At 33.5% G+C, this 25,291-nt stretch overlaps 1 protein-coding gene across 1 annotated transcript in view; it reads right to left on the bottom strand.

The window, feature by feature from the left end:
- The window catches only part of TBC1D22A (TBC1 domain family member 22A), a 145,761-nt gene that overhangs the window by 97,009 nt on the left and 23,461 nt on the right, over window positions 1–25,291 (bottom strand). The window contains exons 6-8 of the mRNA XM_005519202.3: window positions 23,318–23,446; window positions 22,105–22,167; window positions 16,479–16,593 (exon numbers count right to left, since the gene is read on the bottom strand). Coding sequence (XP_005519259.2) covers window positions 16,479–16,593; window positions 22,105–22,167; window positions 23,318–23,446 — 307 coding nt within the window. The remainder of the gene's footprint in view (window positions 1–16,478; window positions 16,594–22,104; window positions 22,168–23,317; window positions 23,447–25,291) is intronic.

Consider the following 25,291-nt stretch of genomic DNA (forward strand, 5'->3'; position numbering starts at 1 on the left):
CCATGTTGCTCTCTCTCTTTTTTTTTTTTTTTTTTTCTTATTTGGATGAAGAAATAGACACACTAGAAAAGTTTTGAAAGAAAGATCACAAGGGATTTCAGGAAAAACAGAAGCAAAAATAACAAAATAACCATCCCAAAAGTACATAAGATATTATTTGTGCTTGAGAACATAATTGCAATATCTGGTTTTAAATCATTTTAAATTTCTTTTCAATGAGTGAAATCTGAATGGATAATAATATAAAGACTGAATAAAAGAATGTGGACAGAAATAGAAGACCAGTGTGTGCAATATCTGGGGGAGAAAGATCACTGCCTAAAACTTCCCAATTAGGAAGTCTTACAGAAATTTCTCCTCTTCTTCAGTTTCCTGTGGAGATCTTTATCATGTTATCTATACAACTGTAAAGACATGAAAATGGTTGCCTAGAGAAAACCTGTTGTAGAATGGAGTCTATGACATGCTGATCTGAATATGTGCATTGCTGTAAGCATGGCATTAGCTCTTCTTTACTCACTCCCAGGGTATGCTTCTGAAACCTCCTACCATGCAAAAAGACTAACTTTTTCTGAACAGCTCTAACTGGATCCACCCACAAAGGCAGAGACATAAGGATAAAATCAAAATGTAAAAAAATATTGCTTACAGCTACTTACAGATTTAGTTTCCCAATGACAGCAGAAAGTAAACATGCTAAACAGCTTGCCTCCATTAAAAGTAGATTTTAATTCAAGATTAAGCCTAATGGATGATTTTAACTGAAGTTGTTCAGCATGTTAAAATTAAGTTCACAACCAATTTCTGTCTTTTAGATGTAATAGACTTCTTCTAAAGAGTACTGGAATTTTACCTTTTCAGTACAGATCAGGGTAAAAACACATGCAACCAATAAAAAGGCAGTTTGCATTCAGAACTTCTCTAAACCTGCTACCAACACAAAAACTCAGTCTTTATAAAGTGTGAAAAAAATCAATGTAACTTGATAGTTTTCATACTTCATTACAATGAGCAAGTTCCTACAAAAGATATATCCATTAAATAAAGCACACATTCTCTTAAAGGATTTTTTTTTTTTAATGAAACAAATATTTAATTGTGCCACTAATGTTTTAACTGTAGCTTTTTATCTTGAAATTGTTTCTTAGCACTCAGAATCAGCAAAACTCAAATCCACTGGAGTGCAAGGTAGGGGATAAAATGGATGTCAGGGTAGAAAAGATCTAGTGCTGAAGCCCAAAACAGACTGCATGATCACAAATAAATTATGATTGGTCTTTACATACACCCAATATACAAAACAATACATAAAAATATTAGCTCAGTTAATGATTTGAACATAAATTGGGGGGTTTTTAGCACTAATTTGTGTAAACATAGAAAATCATTATCATATACCTGAAGTTCAAATTAATCTCTTGCAGCAGTGCAAGGAAATCATTCTGACCACAGATGCACAGGTGTTTCTCTGTATGAAGCTTACTTTGCTACAATCTACTTCAGATGTTGCATCTTCAGGCAGACCTAACATAAAGGTTACCACACAAGTATTCAAAGTACAAAATCATACACATATGATTACATGCAGAGGTGCACAGTAACATTTGCACAGCTAGATCTTACATATTCCACTCCAAACTTATGAAATACCTATTCAGTCATTGCTGCACTAAGGTAATGTTTTTCTAAGAAGATCAAGACATAATAGAGCATTTAAATGCAAATTCTTTCAGTAACAATTACCTAATTAAATATGTATATTACCATATCAATATCACCAATTTAAAAATTCCTAGTTACATATTAATCTTGATAGAAATAGCTCTTGAGCTGTTAAGGATGAATCACCAAAGTAAAACCTTCCCTTTTCTTTGTGGTACTGCAGTCACAAAGGTAAAATTTTAAAAAAAACTTAATCATCTCATCAGTCCAGGCTGAGGTAAATATGACCTTACTGCATTTCAAATATTCCCCTATACCCAGTCATGTTCTCACATATATGATATATTGACAACTTGTCAATTTTAACCTTGTCAATAATCTTACATTTGTTTTCAGTTGATCTTCCAGTTTCCTTCAGATACAGTAGGAAGAAAGGTAAGTATCTTTATACATCCATATAGGAATTACATTTCAAATATTAATCACTATACTTTAACAATATGAAGCCTCTAAATAATATTTACTACATATGGCAACCGTTACAATCTTGTGTGACCCAGCAACCAATGTAAATCAGCCTGTCCAAAAACACCATAAACTTGATCCTAAGGACTGAACTTCTATACTCATCCAAATAAATGTATGACCCTGCAAGTACTCTCAATTTGCTCTGTCACAAAAGAGGAGATACTTAATATCCAGAATTCTGTAGATTCTGTATGAAAGTAATCAATAAATCAATCAGAGACTTCCTTTAGTAGGCCTACACTGCTTGACAGTAATCCTTTCTACCCAGGCTTTTTTTTGGCTAGATTTTAACTGCAAATATATTTTTTCCTCCATACTAAATAATCCAGAATTTTCCTTTAATTCATATTCATAACCTACTGCATCTATATATATATATATATATATATACACAAAAACAGACCTGTTTTTAAGGTCATTTTTTTATTTGAAAAATGGAAACTCTTGGGTCATGTTGCAATGTTGCAAATTAAACAAAAGACATCAGCTCTTCATAAACTGCAGACTGAGATTACTGGTCCTCAAGTCAGACAGAAGAAGATGAAAAGCTCTATGACCAAAAGGATACAGAGGAGAATTAAGTAAAACTGATGGTACCAACAGGTCTTTGACTCACAGAACTTGCATAATGCCAAATACAGGACTGAGAACCTCTTCCTCATAGGTGAATAATCTGCCAGTAAATGCAGTTTGAAATTAGAAGGAAGAGTATAAGCCACATTCTTGGGCATGACATTACAATGAAACAGGAGCCTTCAAAGCACTTAAGATGGCAGCTCTTCTTAAAAATGGACTTCAGCAACAATAAACACAATGCTCAGCACAAATTCTTCTCATAGTACTCACTTCAATAGGTTTGCTACTGTCAACCAAAACAGTTTGCCAGGGAGAAGCTGTGCATGTGACACCAAATTAAGGGACTCATAATTAGCAACCAGTATGCATGGTGAGCACAGGATGCTGATGAGTATTTTCTTAGAATGCCTCATAAGGGAATTCCCTGAGAAATCCAAAAGATGCTTGGAGAATAGGAAATGAAAGATTAAAGGTTGAACATGTCTCCCACATTGCAATTTTAATTAACTAGTTTGTGCTTTATCATTTAATTTTTTAAAGCATAAACACACATATACACAAACACATAGAGATAAAACATCAAGGGTGGGACAAGAGCAAACAACAGTGTGGTAAAACAAGTTTAAAGGAAACCTCAGGAACCCAAGCCTTCCCTGTGTTCAGGTATAGGATTGATTAGAGAGTTATCTCATAACTATCACTCTAGCACTGGAAACGCCTTCAAAAAGAAACTATAAATTAAAGTATTTTTGAAAAAGAACTATTTATTGGAGATGGAAAAAAATCAACTGCACTAAAGGCTACAACATATTTAAAAGATAAACAGGTATATGTATCTGCATATGCAGGGGTGAATTTTAAAAGTACTGAAAATTAATATTTTTTACTGGAACTATTAAAAAAAAAAGTCAAAAGAAGAAATTGCATGTAATTACTTAATAATAGAAGGCTGTCAAGAGAACTCATTTGAACAATTCCATAAACAGAAAGAACACATTTCCTGGATAACTTAAAAAGCTCAAAGGCTCAAGTCTAACTTGGGTAAAAATAAAAGTAGTACAAATTACCCAAGAACTCGTACATAAATATAAAAACTTCTAGAAATTCAGAAATGTAATTTTTCCCATGACTGAAGACTGAAATATTTCCTATCACATAAGCTCACCAACCATTTACATATGACCATAACTCTGTGTAAGTATAACTTCACTCACACATGAAGCAATTTTTATTCTAACCCATTAATGTCACTGAATGGCATAACAAAATAAGTTCTCAAAGAAAAATGGACAGCAGAGGAAACAACTGTCCCTCAGTGACATCCCCACATGTCTATGACAGTGGCAGTTTGCTGCAACCCACACTGTACAATATCCAATTGAAAATTGAAATATATCAACTTTCTTAACCAAAATGACATGCTTCTGTGTTTTGTAATCTCCCACATCATTCATAGCTAATAAGAAATCCACCTTACAGATTTCCTGCCTTACTTAAAACAGAAATTAAATAACATCCATTATTTCTGCTTTTTAGTATGAATGGCAAATACTAAATTTGAAGGAGCATATTTGAGGAGAATTCACTCTGCAGGAAACACTACTTCTTATACTGTTTAATTGCTGAATGCATTCCTTAACTGCCTTAAATCTGCTGCAATTTATACTTTCCTAATGAAACTGCTACAAATGCTTCTGAGGCAAAAAAGCCACAAGGCTTGCTTTTTTCATAAAATTCAAAGATATTTTTACATATTGAATAGGTATTTACTGTCAAGATAAAGAAATAATCAAACCTCTAGGGAAAAAAAAAGCCTGCTCTGTTCAAAAGTAATAGTATGATCTCAAATTTTCTTGAACAATGTTACTGTAAGAAAGGTAGTTGTCTTTAAATTTCAGTCATACCACAGTAAATTTTTAAGTCATAATTAAAGATGGGACATGTTCTTAAAAGCCAATTTTTTAAAAATAATGGTTTTTGTCAAAATGTGTGATATAAAAGCATTAAGTACTTTCTGCTTCTATGAAACAACACAATGAAAGTCTACAGAAGAAAAACTGTTCTACAAGAAAACTTTCTTTTTTATTGTGCTTAAGTACATAATTTTTCACTTCTGCTTTAAAAATTTGTTTTCCACAGCTTAAAGTAAAAATTTAAAATATCAGATTTCTCAATAAGAAGCAAGCAAAATATCCCCTTGCTTATGAAAAACCCAATGACTTCACTACTATGATTAAAAAAGGTTTGCATTTAAACTACAAAGCAAACTCAAATTGAAGTTTCAGCACACAAACTTGACAAATTTATGTGTATTGGTTTGACATCTATAAATTATTAACTAACCATGTATCTTATTGCAAATAAGACAAATTTTTTTTCTTACGGTTCTTTTTAAAGCAGTGATCCGCCTAATTTGAAAATCTTTTCTTAGATCTTCACCTGCTACTGATCTATGCAACAGGATTGGGATGTTACACTTCTGCCATTTGTAAAGCATGTGGTCATTGCTTAAGCAACTCTTTCTCTTGTAGCTTTTCTTCCCACAAGTTACTTCATAATAAACACACAAAGCTGTGATATTTGGATGTCAAAAGCCACTTTTAATGGTGTAAAAGCTATTAAAGTAATTTCCTAGTCTGTTGGAAAGCATGCTTGAGAGGACTTAGATCTGGAAGTATAACCACCTCTGTGCCAATTCACTATAGAGAGATGATCACTAATTATAACTATATGGAGACCATGGGGAGAGTAGAAATAAGAATGCAGAAGCCAGAACTAAAATATGCTGCTCCCTTTGGAATACATATCTCTCCCACAGCTATATTTATTGCAATTACCTTCCTTCTTCACAATTCTTCCATTTTTATTCCTGAAGAAATCTTTTGGTTTCTCTTCAATTTTAGTTTACTGTTTTCTACCACTACTCAAGATATTTTTTTCCATTTATTCCCACAACCCAACATTTCCAGTCTGTAGTTTCAAACAGAATACCCTTCACTAATGTCTCATTATTCACTCATCATATGAGTCTATTAGTTTCTTAATTTTCTTCAAAAATTAAACAATATAAACCACAAAACGTATTTCAAACTTGAGAAATGTTTCTTACATTAGCATTAATAAATTAATAAAATTAATTTTGTTTGTAAAATACTGAGAGTTTGCACTAAACATCACAAAACAGCATATCTTCTTTAGACAGATACATTTGAAAATTTAGAAACATACATATAGATGCAAAACAAACTTTAAAAGCAGATAATTTAAATCTACATCATCCTATGCAGTAAAAGAGTACTTTCATTGACAGATCTGTTTTAATATATACATGGGGAACAAAAATTCTTTCTCCTCAAGTTCTTTTTAGTATACATCAGAGAAGAAACAAAAAAAAAGCAAACATAAATAATACGAAAAGACAGTGATTTAAAAGACAAATCTGAGTTAGCTGAAACACTTCAAATCAATAGAAAAGCAATCAGAATAAATAAGTCAGGTCTAGCCTAAGACAGAAGTTTGATTAGTCTCATTTGATCAAAGAAATTTTTTTATTAATTTAGAGATTTCTTCTATATATCTCTTAGCAAAAATTCAAAAGAGCACCTCTGATTTTACCTGTAAGACAGGATTTGGAAAGTGTCTTCACAAGAAATATCTAAACAAAAAATCTAATCTCCTGCTATGAGGTGGTATTTCATAGGTTCCATCAGACCTCAGACTCTTTGCCTTTTGATGATAAACTTCCTGACACTAATATGATTGAAGAAATTTTTATTAGTGACTTTCAAGTTCCTACTTGGCTTTTCCTCTAAAGCATAAAAACTATGAGTCATAAGATGGGCTTTACACAGGCTTGAACTCCCCAGCTGCTTTTCAAAAAGATATTCACTTTAAATCACAGCTTTATCACAAAAAATAAATGGAGGGTGGGCCATACACTGTAGTTTGCTGATCAGTATTCTCAAGACACACTTCTTAGGTATGACATGGAAGCATGCAATAAATATTTAAAACAAACAAACAAACGAACAAATTAAAATAAAGGCTAACCCAAAACACTGAATTCCATCTACAGAAGCCTCCATTCACAATAATGAGGAGAGCAGTAAAACAAACAAGAAGCTGTAAGTTTAAGGAAATATAATCCAAATATTTTTGCTCTAACATCAATAGGAAAACTTTGTAATGTCAGGAAGAGTAGGAAGATGACTCTAATCTCACACCTACAGATTTAGTAAAAAAAAAAAAAAAATTATGAAATGTCAATTTCCAATTTTTCAGTTCCTATCTTATGCCACCAAAGATGAAAAATTTTAATTTAATTCCTGACTTCACAGGAAAGCCAGTTATATACATCTTTAAGAAAAGAACATTAATTTTAAACAGTGGTACACTGAAGCTATTACTACCAGTCATCAGAAATTGTTAGGTCTGAAAAACCCTGTGTCCAACACCTATTTTAATCTTTGAGAAAGTACATTTTTGCTTCCTTTAGATATTTTTTTTAAAGCTTGTAAGTCAAACACAGATGAAAAAATGCAGCAACTGTTACTACCCTTTCAATGAAAATATGATAATTAGGTATGATACTGTTTTGAAAAACTTATTTATGGAGGGCAAAGTGACAGGTTTCAGATTTGAAGCTCAGCAACTTCATATGTAGATGCTACTCGGAAAAAAAAAAACAAACTACTTATATTGTCCTTTCTTCAAAGATCACTTAAAGATGTACAAAATTTGAAAGACTAATAGACCTTAAAATTTCAGGCATTAAGGGAGATTGGGATTTTTTTTGCTTTGTTTTAAACAGATAACTCATAAGCAACTGTGAGCAATTAATACCATTACTCAAAATACTGATTTTCTCTCACATACAAAGCTAAAAATAAAAGGCAATTAAGCAATTAAGATGATCTTTTTCACTTCTGATAGCTATTGTTAACAAGAGCCAGAGAATTCTAACTTTAATTAGGCTTACTTGACTGCAAATAGAAGCCTTTTTTAAAATTATCCACAAGAACGGTTTTAGCTGAATTACATTATTTTTTTCCTGAAAGACAGTGATGCTGAGGTACATCCTTCTTTGTCAACTAATACATCCTTATCATTCAAGTATCTAGGACTATTACTACTCTCTATCTGCAATCAAACTGAAGAACATATTTTATCACAGCCCATACTATATTCAAGCTAGAATAAGTGCCAGTTCATAACAACAAGAATTTTCATTTTACAGTTTTTGTGATTAACTGAACAGATTTTCAAGAAATTAATTTTGTTTCAGTGGAGGTAATGAAGATTACTGGAGTTACTTTCTTCATTGCATCAATATTATATGACTTTGAGCACTCTGATTACTAAGAACTACAAATGTACTTTAAAAAGCAAAAATATTATAGAAAATGTGACAATTAACATTTTAAAAAGTCTACATATGAAAAGCAAAGGAAGGGTACAAAGCCCAAGTCTATTGGATGTAACAATGCATCCAGCATTTCAGATTAACTATTGTAATTAGCTCAGAAATCTGACAGTATATTAGGGAGTGAAATAAAAATTGAAACAGAACTGATTTTGTAAAACTGCACTGTCTATAGCAAATCAAGGTCATTCAAGACAGTACTAGGACGCAAAATAATAGAAAAGCAGGTTGCCATATCCTGTATCTGTTTGTTATGCTCCCTAACCTTTTAAGCAAAAAGTAAGTGTAATTCATAAATCCTTAGCATGAGCCTTATGTGTTATTACACAGCTAAAGCAGTCTCAGTGCTACCTGGCACTAAACAGGCCTTTGCTTCTCCCTTTGTTCCTAACACGCTCTTATCCCCACATCAGCACTCACACTCTTCTCTGATCCTCAAGATGAGTGCAGAAAGGTAAATAATTCCATTTATTATGGGCCTAGTTTCCAGCCAGTTTAACTGTGCTCAAGGAAAGCCAATGCAGACCAAAAGGAGAAGACAGGAATGCACATTGTGGGTTGGGAAAAAAAAAAGCAAAGCCACCTGTTTTGACAGCAGAAAGCCCTGCTTCTGCTGTGCCATCCAAGCACATGGCAAGCAAACTCTTTTCTGACCAACGCAACCTAATCTGGAAATACTCAAATATGTGGCTCCAGTGTGAAGTTTAAGGAACAGAGAAATGAAGCTAAAGCAGGCAGGGTACACTGACCTCTTGAAAGAACAAATGGGATCTGGAAGATTCTGCAGCACATAGGAATCCAGTTCACACTGTCCTAAGCCCTCACAGGGTATCAAATACATTAATGAATAAAACACATACAGTAATGTACTACTACTCAACTACGCTATACAGTTACTTGCAGATAAATGCTCAGCTGCTCATTATTGACCTTCTCTCAAGGTTACTGTATTCTAAAATATGCCAAAATTGGGTTGGTATGATTAGCCAAAAATCCACTAACTAAAGAAGCAAATCATTTTATCAAAGCCTATAGAGAGCACTCACACAAACAGATCCACTCACATAGTTGATACTAAATGCCAACACAAAATTCCAGGTTAGGCAACTAGGAAAAAAAGTAGGGAATAAACTCTACCACTAGCAAGTCACACACAAACTGCGTATCTGAGTAAAGCTTAACTACATTCATTAGGACTTTTATACTATTGTAACTGTATTGAAAAATTATCCTTAAATTTAATGGCTTTATAACTCTAAGCCAGAACAAAGGGCCCACTACAGGAGTCCACTACAACTACAAAAGTAAAATTTCAACAAGTTGTGCTAAAAGATACAGATTAATTTATCCAAGTAAATAATTAAAATAAATATTCAAACACAAAACGAAAGAGTCAAAAGATTAATAGGAATTTATAGTTCACTGGTTCTTATGAGTCAATTCTCTCTATTATGCAAGTTCTGCCAACATATTTGCCCTTCTTCATGCTCCCTTATTCCCTAACCCCTCACAAACTAATCATGAGATGTGCTCTTAATACTCTCCCTGTTTTCCTTAGTTCTGTTTGGAATGTCTCCAAATATCTAGCTTTATGAACCAGCCCTAGACAGAATAGTATATCATGGCAAGCACCAAGGTAGCTGACAAACAATTCAAAGAATTCAGTGCTAGTTATTTTCACATGGATTCTCCTACTTGATTAAAGTGAATAAAAGGATGTAAAATAGTACGGTTTCTTTGTCCAATTAGGCCTGAAAAACAGTATTATATATTAATAAAGACAAGTGCTCAGACATTGTGAATAATTCATTTTTTCTTAAGTGAGACATACATAAAAACAAATTAACAATTTAAAAGTATAATCTGTCCAAGTGCTTCAAAAGTGTGCTTTTTAAAGCACTAAAATTCAGGTCTATATTCTTATTGTCTTTGTTTCCATGTAACTTATCTGAAGGATTTTTTTCAAAAACTACAACTCAAAAATATTTAAATTAATGGAAAAAAATTTCTAACTGCTTTTCCACTGCAGTCAAAATCAGTCCTGCCTCACAGCACAGAAGTACCAAGTCCTCTGTGTGTGGGCTCAACACAGGTTTCTGCTTCCTTCTGGATCTTTTCCATGGTGCAAACCAGGAATCATCACTTTGTAAAACCAAATTCAAATACTGTCTATCTTATTCATCACAGTTCTCCCTTTCTTCAGCCACCCTGCAGCAAGCACAAAGTACTTTCACTGACAACAGATTGACACAGCAATGGGGAGAGTGGGGCAACATATTCCTAGAAATTGAAATTGAGAAGAGTCACAGTGGATATCTCCAAGCAAGCTAAGATAATGCTGAACAGTTTCTATGCTATGTTACAGTTATAAATATATATACACACACACACACACACATATATATATATATAGATATATATATATATATATATCTCCAGGTGTACATATAGTAAGTGCTCAATAATACATGAAAGCAAAGAGTGCAGCAAAGAAAACTGAAAACTGATGGGTAAGTAAAAAGATCCAGGTCACCAAGTGGCTTGTGTGTATTGCAGCTTTTTCAGAGGAATGCACAGGATGTTTTCTAGACTTACATAGAAGATGTAATTGGCTTTTCAGTACTTTTAAGTCTTCAATTCAACAGTTTTGTGTAAGATTTCTTCATTTTTTGCTCACCTAAATACCACAGATAACAATACTCCATTTAATTATCAAAGAGTATTTAATGGAATATTGTTCATGTTTATGATAACTTGAGTCAACTTGCCTGATGCCATGAGTATTACTGTAAAATTATGGAAATATTAAGAAACAGCACTGAAATATACTTTGTATATGGAAACTACATTACTAGCAACTTGCATTAAGGTGAAAAAAAAATCAATGTGATTAAATGGAACTTGTGCTATGGAATTTTCATTTGATAGAAAAGTGATTTAAAATATTTTTAATAGCTTTTCATAAAATTTTACAAGGGTTTTAAAACAACATTTATTTTCTTAATACTTTTACAAATTACAGGAAAACATTAAAATATCAATTATACTTCATGTCCCTGCTTTTATGTAAATCCATTTTGTGTTTCATAAATCATTTCAAAAAAGAATGTGTACATAAAAACATTTTAACATAGTATTGTGCAAAACCTTTTATTTATTTAAACAAAGAAAAGTATGGAAACAGCAGAAGCTTATTACAAAGTTTAATGTCAAAATTAAAAGAAAACTTGAAGAGCATACTACAATTACAAATAAAATCTTTGCATCTCTCTCAAACTGAAGAAATCCCTCATATTCCTGAAGCTCAGTTCTGGGAGGTCTTCCAGAATTTCTCTCCTGGTAAAGCAGAAGACAGTGAAATTTCAAGGGCCTGGGAGAAAGAGAAGAATCCAGTTAATCCAGTTATAGCTCTTTGCTCTAGTTTATAAAAACAATTTTTCATCCTTCAGTTTCAGTCAGTCTCTTCTAAATAACTACAAATATGTTACATCTTTTCCATTTTTTCTCCTCAAAACCTCTAGGTACAAGTTCTATCCATAATTCTCCAAGGACTAGTAGAATTGGTAGAACTGAATAATAAAGGTCTAGAAATGTAGACAACAGGATAAATTATCTCAAATTAATTTATATATACTGTAGCAAAAAAGGCTTGGTCTTGTAAAGGAAATAATGCACACTGAACAAAATTTTACCTTATAACTCTGTAAGTATGAAGAAAAACAGTTCCTTAAAGTCAGTGGGTTAATATTCTTTGCTCTCTGGCTTGCTATCTCATCATTCAGAAATTCAGTTTTATGTACATTCCAAACAGATCTATTTGTTCCACAAAAATTACAACTCTCCTGAAAATAAAAATCTCTGCTTAACTAACAATTTTTCCTATTTTATAAAATAAACACTGATGAATTACCTCCAATACGGCAATACGGCCATGATAAAATGTTCCAAAACTTTACTTCAATTATACAATGAAAATAACCATTTTTGATACAGTATTCAAAGTGGGGGGGGGGGGGGGGGAAACCCCAAAATTAATAGTTTTAAATACAATTATTCACTGTTGAAAAAGGTGAAAGGTAGACAAAATGAGACTGCATACCAGTTATAAGGGCAGGAAGACTTCCTGGAATATGAGAGGGAATGGAAAAAGTGGTAAACAAGGGAGTTATAGACAGATGAAGGCACTTTAAAGACCAAAGAACCTTTGTTTAATTATAGCAAAAATAGCAAAAAAATCCTATCCCATTTCCACTAGGATTTGGGCCTAGATTAATTACCACTTAAGTCATAGCAGTATCAATTTAAAAAACACTAGGTAGCAAGTTTCATTTAATGTCATCTACAAAAGGATTTAAGATGACAAGAAAAAATACTTACAAGGGTAAGATCTCTCTTTCCGAAGTTTTCAGTTCATGAGTTCTTGTAAGCATCACCAACTTGCCTCAGACTCCTCTATTTCAAGATTGCAGACAATATCTCAGTCGCCACTGCAGTCTTCAGCAGCCTCATTTTTCTTGACATTCTTTATCCAACATAAAATGACCAAGTGTTCATTGAACACAATAGTGTTCATTTCCTGCCTTTGACTTCCTACTAACTGCTAATTTTCCCTTGATCCAATACTCCTAGGTGTCTTAAAATTATTTCATACAGCTATTCCACTTAGCAACAATCTGACATGCATCCTTATCATGGTGGTACTTCTCTGAAACTTTCCTCTCTCTGGATGGTGAATAAATCCAGATCCTCTTTGGGGTTTTAGATATACACACAAGCCCAGGGAATGACGATGTACTGGAATGTCAGATAAAGCAAAGTGTAGGTGAGCAAGAGACCACAAGTAATTGTGCAGCACAACTTAACACTAGGAAACAATGTAGCTCTTCAGGAACTCAGGGAAGAGGAAGGCCTACAAAGAGCACATCTGCAGCAACTTGCAATAAATATAGGATTTGCAATCCAGTGCAAAATTTCCTTGTCCACATTAAGTCTACGAAGAGTGAGCATTCACATGGTATATCTTATCTCATTAACAAAAACCCCTCTGGTGCATTTGCAGGGAGGAGATTCATTTTGACACAAACTAATATGCTACAAACACAGAGAGCTTTCAGGAAAACTGCCCTGACAGTAATTGGCATTTGTTCTGACAGCACATGTTACAGCACTGCTGTTTCATGCAGGAGGTTAGAAGTAAGCCCAGAACAATTTTCCCACACCTCCAGTGTTTGGATTTCTAAGGAGGCTGATACAGTATGATGAAATAAGATTAAATATCTCTAGCATTTTTCATGAGGAGGTAAAATTTAAAAAAGAAAAAAATATTGAGAATAACACACCATCATCTGGTACAAGAAACCTAAGGTTTAAAATCATCGTCCTCCTAATTTAGGCCAGAAAATCAAAACTGAAACTACTGTATTCCAGCAGAGGCCAGTATCTACCCCCTCTGAAATTTTCTTCAATTACAGTTTTTCCTCTCCTGGCTTGGTTTGACAATTAAGTTTTATCTTGCTGAAAATGTTACAGCATTCTGCTTTTATTGCAAACTGGAAACTAATGAGACATTACCAGTTTACACTTTCATCATACTGATGGAAAGTTTGAAAGAACATCCTTAACATTTAACATACTCAATTCCTACATTCAACAACTCAATATATTCTAAATGAAGGAGTCTATGTGTTAAAATTAGGTACCTCAACCCATACTAAACCATCAAAACATCTATCAGCCATTATATACAGACCCAAAAATCTATTTATGGCATTCAGATTTGAATGAGAAGTAAATTAGCATTTTCATCCATGTGATTTATATCTTCTGACGCTCCTTAAAAAGTTTCCCAAACAGTTCATTGATGTCTTTAGCAGAGCAAAAAGACTCCCATCACTAGAACAACTATGTCACACAATTGTTATACAAGATTAAGGGCTCTCTCAGTTGTCATAAAGCTAAAATAAACATGGCTTTCCTCCAAGCAAATTTCGTATTTGACGAAACTGCAAATGTGTTTAAAAATTACCAGGATGTACCATCAGATTACCTAATCAGCACAGATTTATTATTAATGGCATTGTTAATAATAAGAATTTACTGTTAATACTTAATAATTCTTTGACTTTTTTAACTACAAAAGAACCTAAAATAAAAGCATTATTACTTTCAACTGTATAAATTAGGATCCAAGTGACTTAGAACTGCAGTAAAAAAGGTCTCAATTAAATTAAGAAAAATACAAAAATCAATAGTGAAAAGATGGCAATAAATAAAGGTGTTTAACACACAAACCAATGTTCATGTAACACCAAGAAATGAGATCTAGAGCAAAAATCTGAAGTAAATACAGAATATTATCGAAGTAAATATAAATACACTAACAGTGTAAACATTTTTGATAGGAAAATTCTGCAATTCTGTGTTTATTTCTACATAAATTACTGAAGTCCAATTCACAGTGTTAGAGTCCTGTCACTTTATTACAGGATTTTTGATGTGCTTGATAAATACAATGTCCTCATTTCATTTATTCATTCTAACTTGAATGCACCACTCAGTGTAACTTAAACAAATTAGAAAGATTCAAATCAAAAAACTATTTAAAGGAAAATCTTTGAAAGTTTTTATATGTCTCTGGGGGAAATAACTGCTGTTAGCACTTAGTCATGACCACTACTATAGTGAAAGAAAAAAAACCCTTCATTTTGCTGTTTTTCTTATTATATAGATACTAGTTCTTAAATGAGCTTTCAGAATACAGTTTTCTGAGCTTCATACATTTCCCCCATCTATCTTTTATGGTTGAAAGTTTTCACATTTTGTCTTTCTTCACCAAACACTTACAGGAACAGCTATACTCTCCAATATGACAGTCCTGACAAAGTGGCAAATACATTAACAATCATCAGGGTCTCCAAATGTAAGTTGGTGGTAAAGACAAACTTATTTACCATTTTAATTAAATGGCCTATTTAACATGGAATATCAATTCTCTAATCACATCTCATTTGAACTTCTTATTTCAATTAACAACCCTAAAGCCTACTAGAGACCCTACGGTTCTAGGACTATTAAGAACATTTTCATGATCTGTCAAATGAGGGAGTAAAAGGCAGAAACTGCAAATACTCTCAGGAGTAGGCCTCTACCCTACTTAGGAGATGATTAGGGAGAAAGCAGCAGTAGTTCTCATTAGTTGCTTAGCAATGAAATGTCCCACTATGAAACAAGAAATGAACAAAGCAACAGAGGCGTTGCCATGCAAATGAATAAATGTCTATCATCCACTCAAGGATAATCTGTCCTTCATTAAAACTAATCTGGATTAGTACACCAATGGATATCTTGCAAAGATAAGGTAGGAAGAATCCACAGTATGTAGCCCCACTGAAGTAGCCAGACAATACATTGCTCAAGTTTTTATACGCAACGATTTAATTTTTACTGTATGTGTCTATGATAAACACAAGTACAAGGAAAATAGTTTTAATTCAAACCAGATTAATACTGTCATTTTTACTGTTAAACCTTACCTTTTATATCCATAATTATACCCAAGTTAAGGACTTACTGTTAACAGTTAGTCATTCTCTTAATGCTTATAACAACTTATATACAAATCTGTAATCCTAAGATTTAACCCACATCTAAGTTATTTATGTTTTCAAAAGTATATTCACACATAAAGCCACAAACCCAACACAAATGAAGTTGTTGACACTACCATTATTAATAATGTTGTAAGTCTCATAAGAGTTCCTAACCAGAGAAATTTGATTGCTGTTGTCTTAATTTTTCACACCCTAATTCCAGGATGCCATTATTTCAGTCAGAGATGCAGTTTAATAGGTTCCCTTTATTTCAGCTTCCCCACAACTGATTTAAAAATATTCATGTTTCATGGGTTATTTTTTTTGTTTCAGTGGGTTTTTTTTCCTGAGGGGCAGGAATTTGTTGTTTTGCTTTGTTGTTTTGCTGCTGGTGTCCAGTTCATATGCACAATATAAAGATTAACAAAAAAACATGAATTAGAAGAGAAAGGGAAAATAAAACAGTGAACATTTTCACTGAGCAGAAATCAAGATGATTCCATAACTTCACTGACTACCTAAAATCTGGTTGCTTCTCAGAATATATTTGAAGTGATACAGATTTATAATTACAAAAATTTATGATAAAATTAATGTATCAAATTATGCTTTGATTAGTTCATCTAAACTGCTAGAGTAAAATGAAAATGATGTTTCAAAACCAATACTAATTCATAATTCAGTATTAAGATAAATCTTACCTATGTATTCACAAACGAAGACTACAAAAAAAGGAGTAACAAGATCATTTATGCCCTGAACATATCCACTGGCTGGATGACGTATTGCCCAAATAAACAAAATTCTTTCAAAGATCTGAAAAAGAGTTAAAGAAACCATCAATTTATTTTAACAAGTGATAAGCACATTTTAAACAAGACACTTGTAAATTATCATAACATCATAGAATTATAGAATATCCTGAGTTGAAAGGGACCCAACTCCTGGCTCTGTGCAGGACATCCCAGGAATCACTCTATGTGCCTGAGAGCATTGTCCAAACACTTTCTCATCTCTGTCAGGCTTGGTGCTGTGACCATTTCCCTGGGGAGCCTGTTCCAATGTTCAACCATGCTCAGAGTGAAAAATCTTTTCCTGATCCAACCTAAATCTCCCCAGATAAGCTTTGAGTCCTGTCACTGGTCATGAGAGTCAAGAGATTGGACCTTCCCATCTCCCTTCCCTCGTGAGGACGTTGAAAACCTCTTTGCAGATAAATATCATGGAGTTAAGTAATATAAAAAACATGCATACAGCAGCATAAATGAACACTGGTATTCATAACCCAGTGCTACATAAGCTTCTCAATTCTTCAAAGGGAAGCATTTTCAGGGTATTAGCACATGTTAAAACCAACCTAGTATATAATTCAGTTACAGTAGTTAATACAAAGTAGCTCATATTCACTGGAGCTTTTCCAGTAATAAAAAATTAGTCTTTTCTCAAGGGAAAGAAATATTAAATGATCTTCCCATCATTTTTCATCTCTTTGAATGAAGTATTCTGCTAATGCAATATTCTATTTATCCCTAAGTAATAGACAGAAGGACTTGATATAGTTTAGATTTTTTAATAGCATGCCCATAAAAAGAGATTCCACAACAGTTAAGCTTGCCTAACACTGCAGTGTGGAGCTTTACACTTCAGGCATCTGCATACTAACTAATGAAAAACCTGAAAAAATCAGGAAATGTAGAATTAAGGCCACTGCCTGCCATATCACAGAACCTCACTTTCTCAACTCTGTAAACTGAAGCTTGCTTAGGATCTGCAAAAGCTTGTGAGGCCTTACCATATCTCAGCATGAGAAGACAAAAGAGAGCAAGGAAATGAGAGAACTATTTTCTTACTCCATTTAGGTCTGTGACAGGCTGTATTTTCTCTCAATTACTTGCTTCTGAAGATATCACATGCCTTTGAAAGACTGCAAATAAGCAGCAGAGTGAAAGTGCTACATGCTTTGTCCTAACAACAGGCACACAATCAGGAATATATAATCTTCTGAAACAAAAGAATGTTTGCTCATTCATGAGAGCCCAAACTATGTTACTCTTCAGATCTGGCCTCAATACTAAAAAAAGGAGACATTTTGGAAAGACCCAAAGGATTCTGCGGTTTGCTGCAACTCCAGAAGTCAATGAATGCTCAGGCTTCAAGAAAGCCAGTGAAAGATCTGCCTTGAAAGAATCCAATAGGTGAAGGAAGTTTATTTGTGAAGTCAGGATTGTTTATATTCAATCTCACTTTAAGTTTCTGTTAGATTAAGAAGCTGACTGTTTTAATTCCATTTTAAATAAAATCTCATTATTTAGCTTAGAAGTCCTACTGCAGTAATTTTTAAATAAGGAAAGGTCTCAGCATAAAGGACTCACATCCTGGTACTTGAAATTCCCATCACAGGCTTCCACCTGAAGCCAAAATACATTTGCACCTTCTGCTTTGAAAACAAGTCTCAAATATCAACATCCATCCTTCCCCTACAGGCTTTCTTTTGAGAGTCAACTCTCCTCCAGGTTTTATGTTTCGTTGGCTGAAAATTCACAGAACAGGGGAGACAGTCATCAACAGTAAGTACAAAATGTTTTGGTGGGCACTGAAAAACAAGCCTTAAGACAGCTCACATTTGATCCATTACAATCACAACTGAGATTTAGTTTTTGCCCAGTGTGATGTCAGAGATCAGGCAAAAAGGAAAGTATTCATCAGCAAATCCTCCATAGAAGCCTCTTGTTTCCATTAGCCAAGATGCTCACTCCTTTAGCTACAAATTCTTGGTACTAGTCTGGTCACCTCATAAATTTTAACAAGAACTGCATATTAAACCAAAATAAAAAATATAACCTCTGCCCTTTAAGGAATAGCCAATGGTGTTTCACTGTCTATCAGTAACTGTATAAAGATTTTACACTCGGACATTTACAGCAAGCTTTTACATTTTACATAATCATACCCTGATGAAATTACAGTTATTTATGTGATATTTTTAATATTACTGGAAAACTGCCAATCTAGCAAGGTTATTTAGCTCACAGCCACTCTGTCTACTCCTGTCCATTACCACTTCTACTGTCTACAACAGTAGTTTCTCACTATTATCAGAGTTATCATTCTATATTTCAGTTCTGAAAAATGACACGTTTAACATAATGCAAATACAAAAAAATTTCTCAAAAAACAAATACCAGAACGAGCTGACTAGAGAAACCTATTAAAGTAGCAACTGCAGAATGTAGAACAGGATTATGCACTAGGCTAAATAAAAAACTCATGTATGATGGGGCTACAAATTAAGCACAGTTAACAACCAATCAAAAAAATCACAGCAAATCAGAAAGAACAGTCAATCAAAATACCCATTGCAGAAACTATAAACATAGTGTTTTTTCATGAAGGCATGTCTGAAGTCAAACAATTCACAAATTTGTACCACCAATCTTTCATTTCCTCAGAACCTGATAAGATACACAGTTTGCAAAGTCAATGGATTTTAAAATGTTTTTAAAATCCAGGTATGAGGGAGGTGGTGTTTGCATTTTCTGGGGGGGAGTGTTATATTTTTGAGCAGGAAGCACCACTTAGTGATGGCACATCAGCTTTAATATCCCCAAATGTTTCCAATCAGAAATTAAACTACACACTGAAATTGCATTTTCAATTTCCTACCCATTTTCGTTAAGTTTCATTCACCGTTCTGAATTGAAAAAAATGAGCACTGGAAACCTGAACAGCAGACTGATTTAAGTTTCTACACAGCACTCATGACTGTGTTCAAATAGGACTCACTAAAAAGGTCACTTTCCCAAAAGGATCCCTTCTTGATTTCCAAACCAGAAACAAAAAGTGGAATTATTTTCCAACTATGAACCACTACATCTCATGAGATGTCATTACCAATTTATTATTCTCTTTTGAATTTGATTCTCATTCATAATTACAGCAAGAATTATATTCATATACATAAAGAAAAGGATCCATCAGCTTAAATGAAGGTTCAAATTACTTGTGGGTTTTGCCACCTCAGAGGAATTTCAAAACTTCCAAAGCCTTAATTCAAAAGCTTTTGAAATTTTATTTTTTGTTTTCTAAGTAGGGGAGGGAAAGAAAAAAAAGAGAGAGCAGGACAAAATTATAAACTATTTTAAATTGTGCAGTTTTCTTGGAATTATTATGTATAATATGCCAGCATAGATGGGAAATAGCCATGTGCTTTCCATTTCAACAAAATTCAGTTAAAGACAAAGCAAGAAAAGATAATAAATTAGACAAGTCCTTATTAGCTAATCAAATTTATTACAACTAAATAATAAGTAGTCTTTAAAACAACTTGACTGCACTATATGAAAGACCACCTCCAACTCCTCTGCTCTCCTCTTTCAGGGACACTATTAAGTCATTTTCAGCCCTTTAAATCCTTGCTCCACCATTACCTTCCCCTCTCTCAGGATTTATATAACTCCCATAAAAAATAAACACTTTAAACTTATTTTAAAAGGAACACATAATAACTAGTTATTTCTGCACATCAGATCCAAACCATCTTTTTTTCTAAACTGCAACATTTTATTACAGAAACCAAACTCTGAGTTCAGATAAGAAATTAAACAGTCTTATTAACGCTAATTAAAAGTTCTTTGGCAACAGAGACTCTGATACCATCAAGAACAGCAAAAATCTTGGAATAGCAGCATTTGGAAATTTAAGTCAGGAGACTAAGGTTTATACATGTGCTGTCTTTCTGAAGCCTGAACCAGTGATTTTGTCCAGTTCCATCAATTACAGTCTCTTCACCTCGCTCTATGTGAGATTCTTCCCAGTAGAGGTATAATTACTCTAAATCTTTGCAGCATCAGAAGTACGTACAAAACTTGCCATGATATCCACAACAATGGTTTTGCACACAGTGTCATCCTTTAAAACCTGTCTTTGACCCTTACTCTGATTCCCTTTCTGCTGTACAGCATTTGCTATCTCACCTTAAAAAGGGGAGAGTGACTGTTGCTCACCAGAGACCAGCTCTGGGAACAACACACCCTATCTACAGGAGCCCTTGGGAGAAGAGAAGGAGCCCTGTGGGGCTGAGGGATTCAGTGGTGCTATGGTAGGTCTCCAGAAACTCAGAAAGCAAGAGAAATAAACACTGGAGAGATTGAGTGGTATGACCTTTTCAGCATGTTTTGTACAATGGCACTAAGCAAGTAGGGTTTGGTTAAGATCATAGAGAGATGCAAGCCCATTCTCCCAGAAGCCCACTGGTCTAAATAATTTCCTTAATAGTTTATTTCTTACTGGTATTGCTTCGTTCTTGTTCCTTCATTTTACTTATACTACTCGATTCATCCCTAGAACAGCCCAGGTAAAACACCACTGTGTAGAAAGCAGGTGGAAAGCCCAATATTTATAGGTATTTCTTTTGAAACACTGTACTAGCCTATTTCTTCAAACCAATTCTCCAATGTGTTGAGGAGTACTGCCATTAAACAAATAATTGGAACAATGGAAAACCAAATGAAAGCTAGTTCTGCATTTATGTTCTCATAATGAACTACCAGATTATGTTCTATTTGGATCTGTAATTGTATGAACAGAAGCTACATGGAAATACATTTGAAGGTCTAACTAGAACCACTAGAAAGGAGAGTAAGTTGAAGAATTAAACTAAATAATTGAAAGAGGATAATCCACACCATCTATGCTATTTATAATCTATATGCTTCAAAATGAAAAGTCCCCATGAGATTCAATTCCCCAACAATAAAGGGCAGTGTGATTAATATATTTACCATTAATCACATTTACTCACATATATTTACATTAATTATATAGTTACAACAGTAGTAAAACAATTTAAATAATGTACTCAATATACAAAACTTACAAGGAAGCAAAATCAGACAAGGCATTCAAACCAGTTGTGCTACACATTCACAAAAGAGAATTTCCCAAGTGGAACACTCTAAGAACTTCCAGACCTTAAATGATTTTGATAAACACATAGAACCACAGAGCTATGCTCTGGATTACTTTAAAAACACAGTATTAACAAAACATTTAAAAAGGAGAAAAGGGGAAAAAAACCCTCAAGGGCACAAGACCAAATTAATAACTGACAGATTCAACACAGGAAATGAATGAGATGCCTTTGCTTTTATTACTCATACTTACACTGCTATTCTTAGCCTCTACTTACATATCTTCATTTTTTTTACTTCTTTAAGCTAGTTCTGAAGTCAAAATAGCAAATGCAATCAAATTAATTATTAATCAAATTGATACCAGATTCATTAATAAAATGTTTTCTCAAACAAAAAGAAAATACATCATTCTTACCTCTGTTACTTTGGGCTGAAGTCTTAAAACTTCAGGACTCATGCGTGGTATATCTATGTGGATCTAATTAGACAAAGAAGAATACCGTAAAAGGAACCAACAGCACACTTTCTAAACAACATAATACTTAAAATCATTCCATTGGTTTACACTATTAGTTGTAATCCCATTTTTTCATTACTTTTGGGATAACATAGATTTTTACTGTATTTAAAAACATACAGCCAAATTTCTAAGTTAATCTTTCAATGAAGCAAAATTTAAAAACATATATTTGTATTCACATTCTTAGATGCTTACATCACATTTTAATTATTTGCAAATTATAATCATATTGGCAGTACTCATTACCTCAGGGTAATTATGAGTAAATACATACGACTACTTCTGTAAAGTCATATTCAACTGCCACTATCAGAGAACCATTTAGGTTAGAAAAGACCTGTAAGAGCATGAAGTCCAAATGTCCAAAGGTAAAAGCAGAGTCTAGCACCTATTTTAACATATTTGACAATCAAGAAGAGAGCATAAAAATACATGTATTTCTAAAATTTTTATTCCAGACTTCACAAAGGAGTTTTGTGCAACAGAGTGCTCAAGCACTGAGATGATGACAATGATTTTGGGTTCCCTTCACAAGCCTTATGTTAGTGATGCTATATACTTCTTGCTACTAAAGATTAGTCTTGAAACTGAAAGGAAGTTCTTAGCTTTTTCTGTCCCAAGGAAGGCTAAAGTACCATTGCTTAGTGTTACAAACTACTCATTTCAATACAAAACTTGAAGAAAAGTTATCTGCTTATCTGAGTGAGCAGGAAAGTTTGACACCCCTACATTAATTGTACATCATATATAGTTTCAACTTCTTAAGCAGAAGTTGAGAGCCATTAAGGAACAGTCACTGTTGTACTCTCCCTGTCCATCTTCACTTACTTGAAAGAGGGTCTGAGCAGGAGATGAAAGATTTGAAAATACAACTATTTTTAAACAGAAAACCATGGCAACACTAACACTGACATTAAAGGAAATCCACTATTTCGAATTTCAGATCAAAACTACTTCATATTTTTGCTTCTAAAATTCATGAAAATTATTAGAGGGTTGTCTATCTAGTAATATTAAAGAAACAAAAACAGTAGCAAATTTCAAAAATAATCTCTAAGTGCTTTAGCAAGTATTCTATAGATAAAAGTCAATTCAATAAGTATTCTACCTGTCTGTAGGTATCTTGGTGGTTTTCATCATTTCTGGAATCATAGTATTGTTCAACAAATGCAAAATACTCTTTGCGTTTTCTTTGTAAAGTGCTTTCTCTTCGGTCCACATTTGCAGGAAGATAACCCTGAAAAAACAGTGAAATGAGAAGGATATCACACTTTCCCTTACAAAAAGCACTGCTGGCATTTGATTACATGTGACAGGAGATCTAATAAACTGATGTAGTGCCATGTACTCCCATACAAATCTAAATAATCCTTTACTAAACTATTTTTCTAATCACTCTAACCAGTACAAAAGTTCAGATACAGGCACCTTATAAAAATAGTTGCTTTTTTTTTTTTTGCCTTCTCTTTTTCTTCCTACAAAACACAATTTCTCATCAAAAATACTATGATGGAGTTAACTTTTGAGGCAAAAAGCTTAAATAAGTAAGTTCAGGCAAATTTAATACTATGTGAGTTCCTTAATTTCTACGTGGCCAGTACTGGAGCAATTCCATTAAATTTTTAAACAATGTCTATTAACTCAGTTGCCCCCAAGTAGGAATTATATACATTAGCAAGGGAGGCATAGATTCAAAACTAGGGAAAACTTCATCATGGAAAGGATTATCAAGCATTGGAATAGGCTGGCTGAGGAAGCGGCTGAGTCAGCATCCCTGGAGGTATTTACAAGACATGCAGATGTAGTCCTTAGGGACATGGTTTAGTGGTGGACTTGGTAGTGCTGGATTTCTGGTTGGACTAGACAACCTTAAAGGTCCTTTCCAACCTATACAGTTCTATGATTCTATATTAAAATCATTGAAAATGTTATTCCTGTTCACTTTAATTCCTTGGTTTATAATGACAACAGAATAAGTACAAGCCATATTACATTCCAGATACCTTAGGAGATACTTTCTTCGGCAAAACTAATTCCTTTAAGATACGCAGACTTGTGTCTGATACCAAATACTTTAAATCCCACCAGCTTCACTTTTGCCGAAAGACTTTGTCGGACATTTAATAGACTGTCCCAATATTTTGTGTTAAATATTGAACTCTGCTGCCCATTTATTCTCAACAGTTGTGGTTTCTTCCCTGTAGGATATCTTAGTTGGTTGCATTAGAAAATAATTCATTTTTGAGATCAAATGTGATTGTTTGAAGGATACCAACACTTTCTCAGCAAGTCTTTTTGCCATTATTCAATTACAAAGACTAAGCTAATCTTTCAATTCGACATGTCATGTTTCCTGTTCACTTTACAAATTGGGTTTTATTTTTAAAAGTTGGGAAGGCTTGCAACGTATCAGCAGCAAATAAACTGGTGGAGAGTTTAATCCATTTATTCATTAATTTCCTCCAAAGGCTTTTGCAAACATATCTTTAGTTTTGTTATTCAAAAGAGAAGACAGCCTGTATAGCTCTTCTTATTATTTATGTACAGTGTACTTAACATTTTTGCTCTATTTTAAAAATAAATTATGTCAGTAGACATGTATAACATCAACAGAGTATTAGACTGAAAAACTGTCTTCATCAAACACTGGTTAACAATATTAACCTGCTGACTATGTAGCAAATATATCAACTGATCAATTTCTTAAATAATATTTTTTAAATTCCAATTTCTGTGTCAGTTTTACAAACAAGACAGTCATCATTTGCCTCAGATACCACCAAGTGTACTCCATTCCCTGAAAAAAATTAAGTTTGGGCTTATTAAATAAGACTTTTAAATAATTTTGAAACAAACATATACTAAAACCATAACTATACTTTGGTTTCTTCAGCTTTCTGGTTGGTTTTTAGTATTGCAACTCATCTTTAATCAAAATATCACTTGATTTTTTAGGAACACTTATTTCCCCAAGAGCTCCTGGTGAACTGTATAAAATCATAAAATGGTTTGTGTTGGAAAGAACCTTAAAGATCATCTAGTTCCAACTCCCCTTCCACTAGACCAGGTTGTTCAGAGCTCC

The sequence above is a fragment of the Pseudopodoces humilis genome, chromosome 5 (assembly GCF_049639895.1).
Source record: "Pseudopodoces humilis isolate 2021_Gansu_Grassland_sample_001 chromosome 5, ASM4963989v1, whole genome shotgun sequence".
Lineage (NCBI taxonomy): Eukaryota > Metazoa > Chordata > Aves > Passeriformes > Paridae > Pseudopodoces > Pseudopodoces humilis.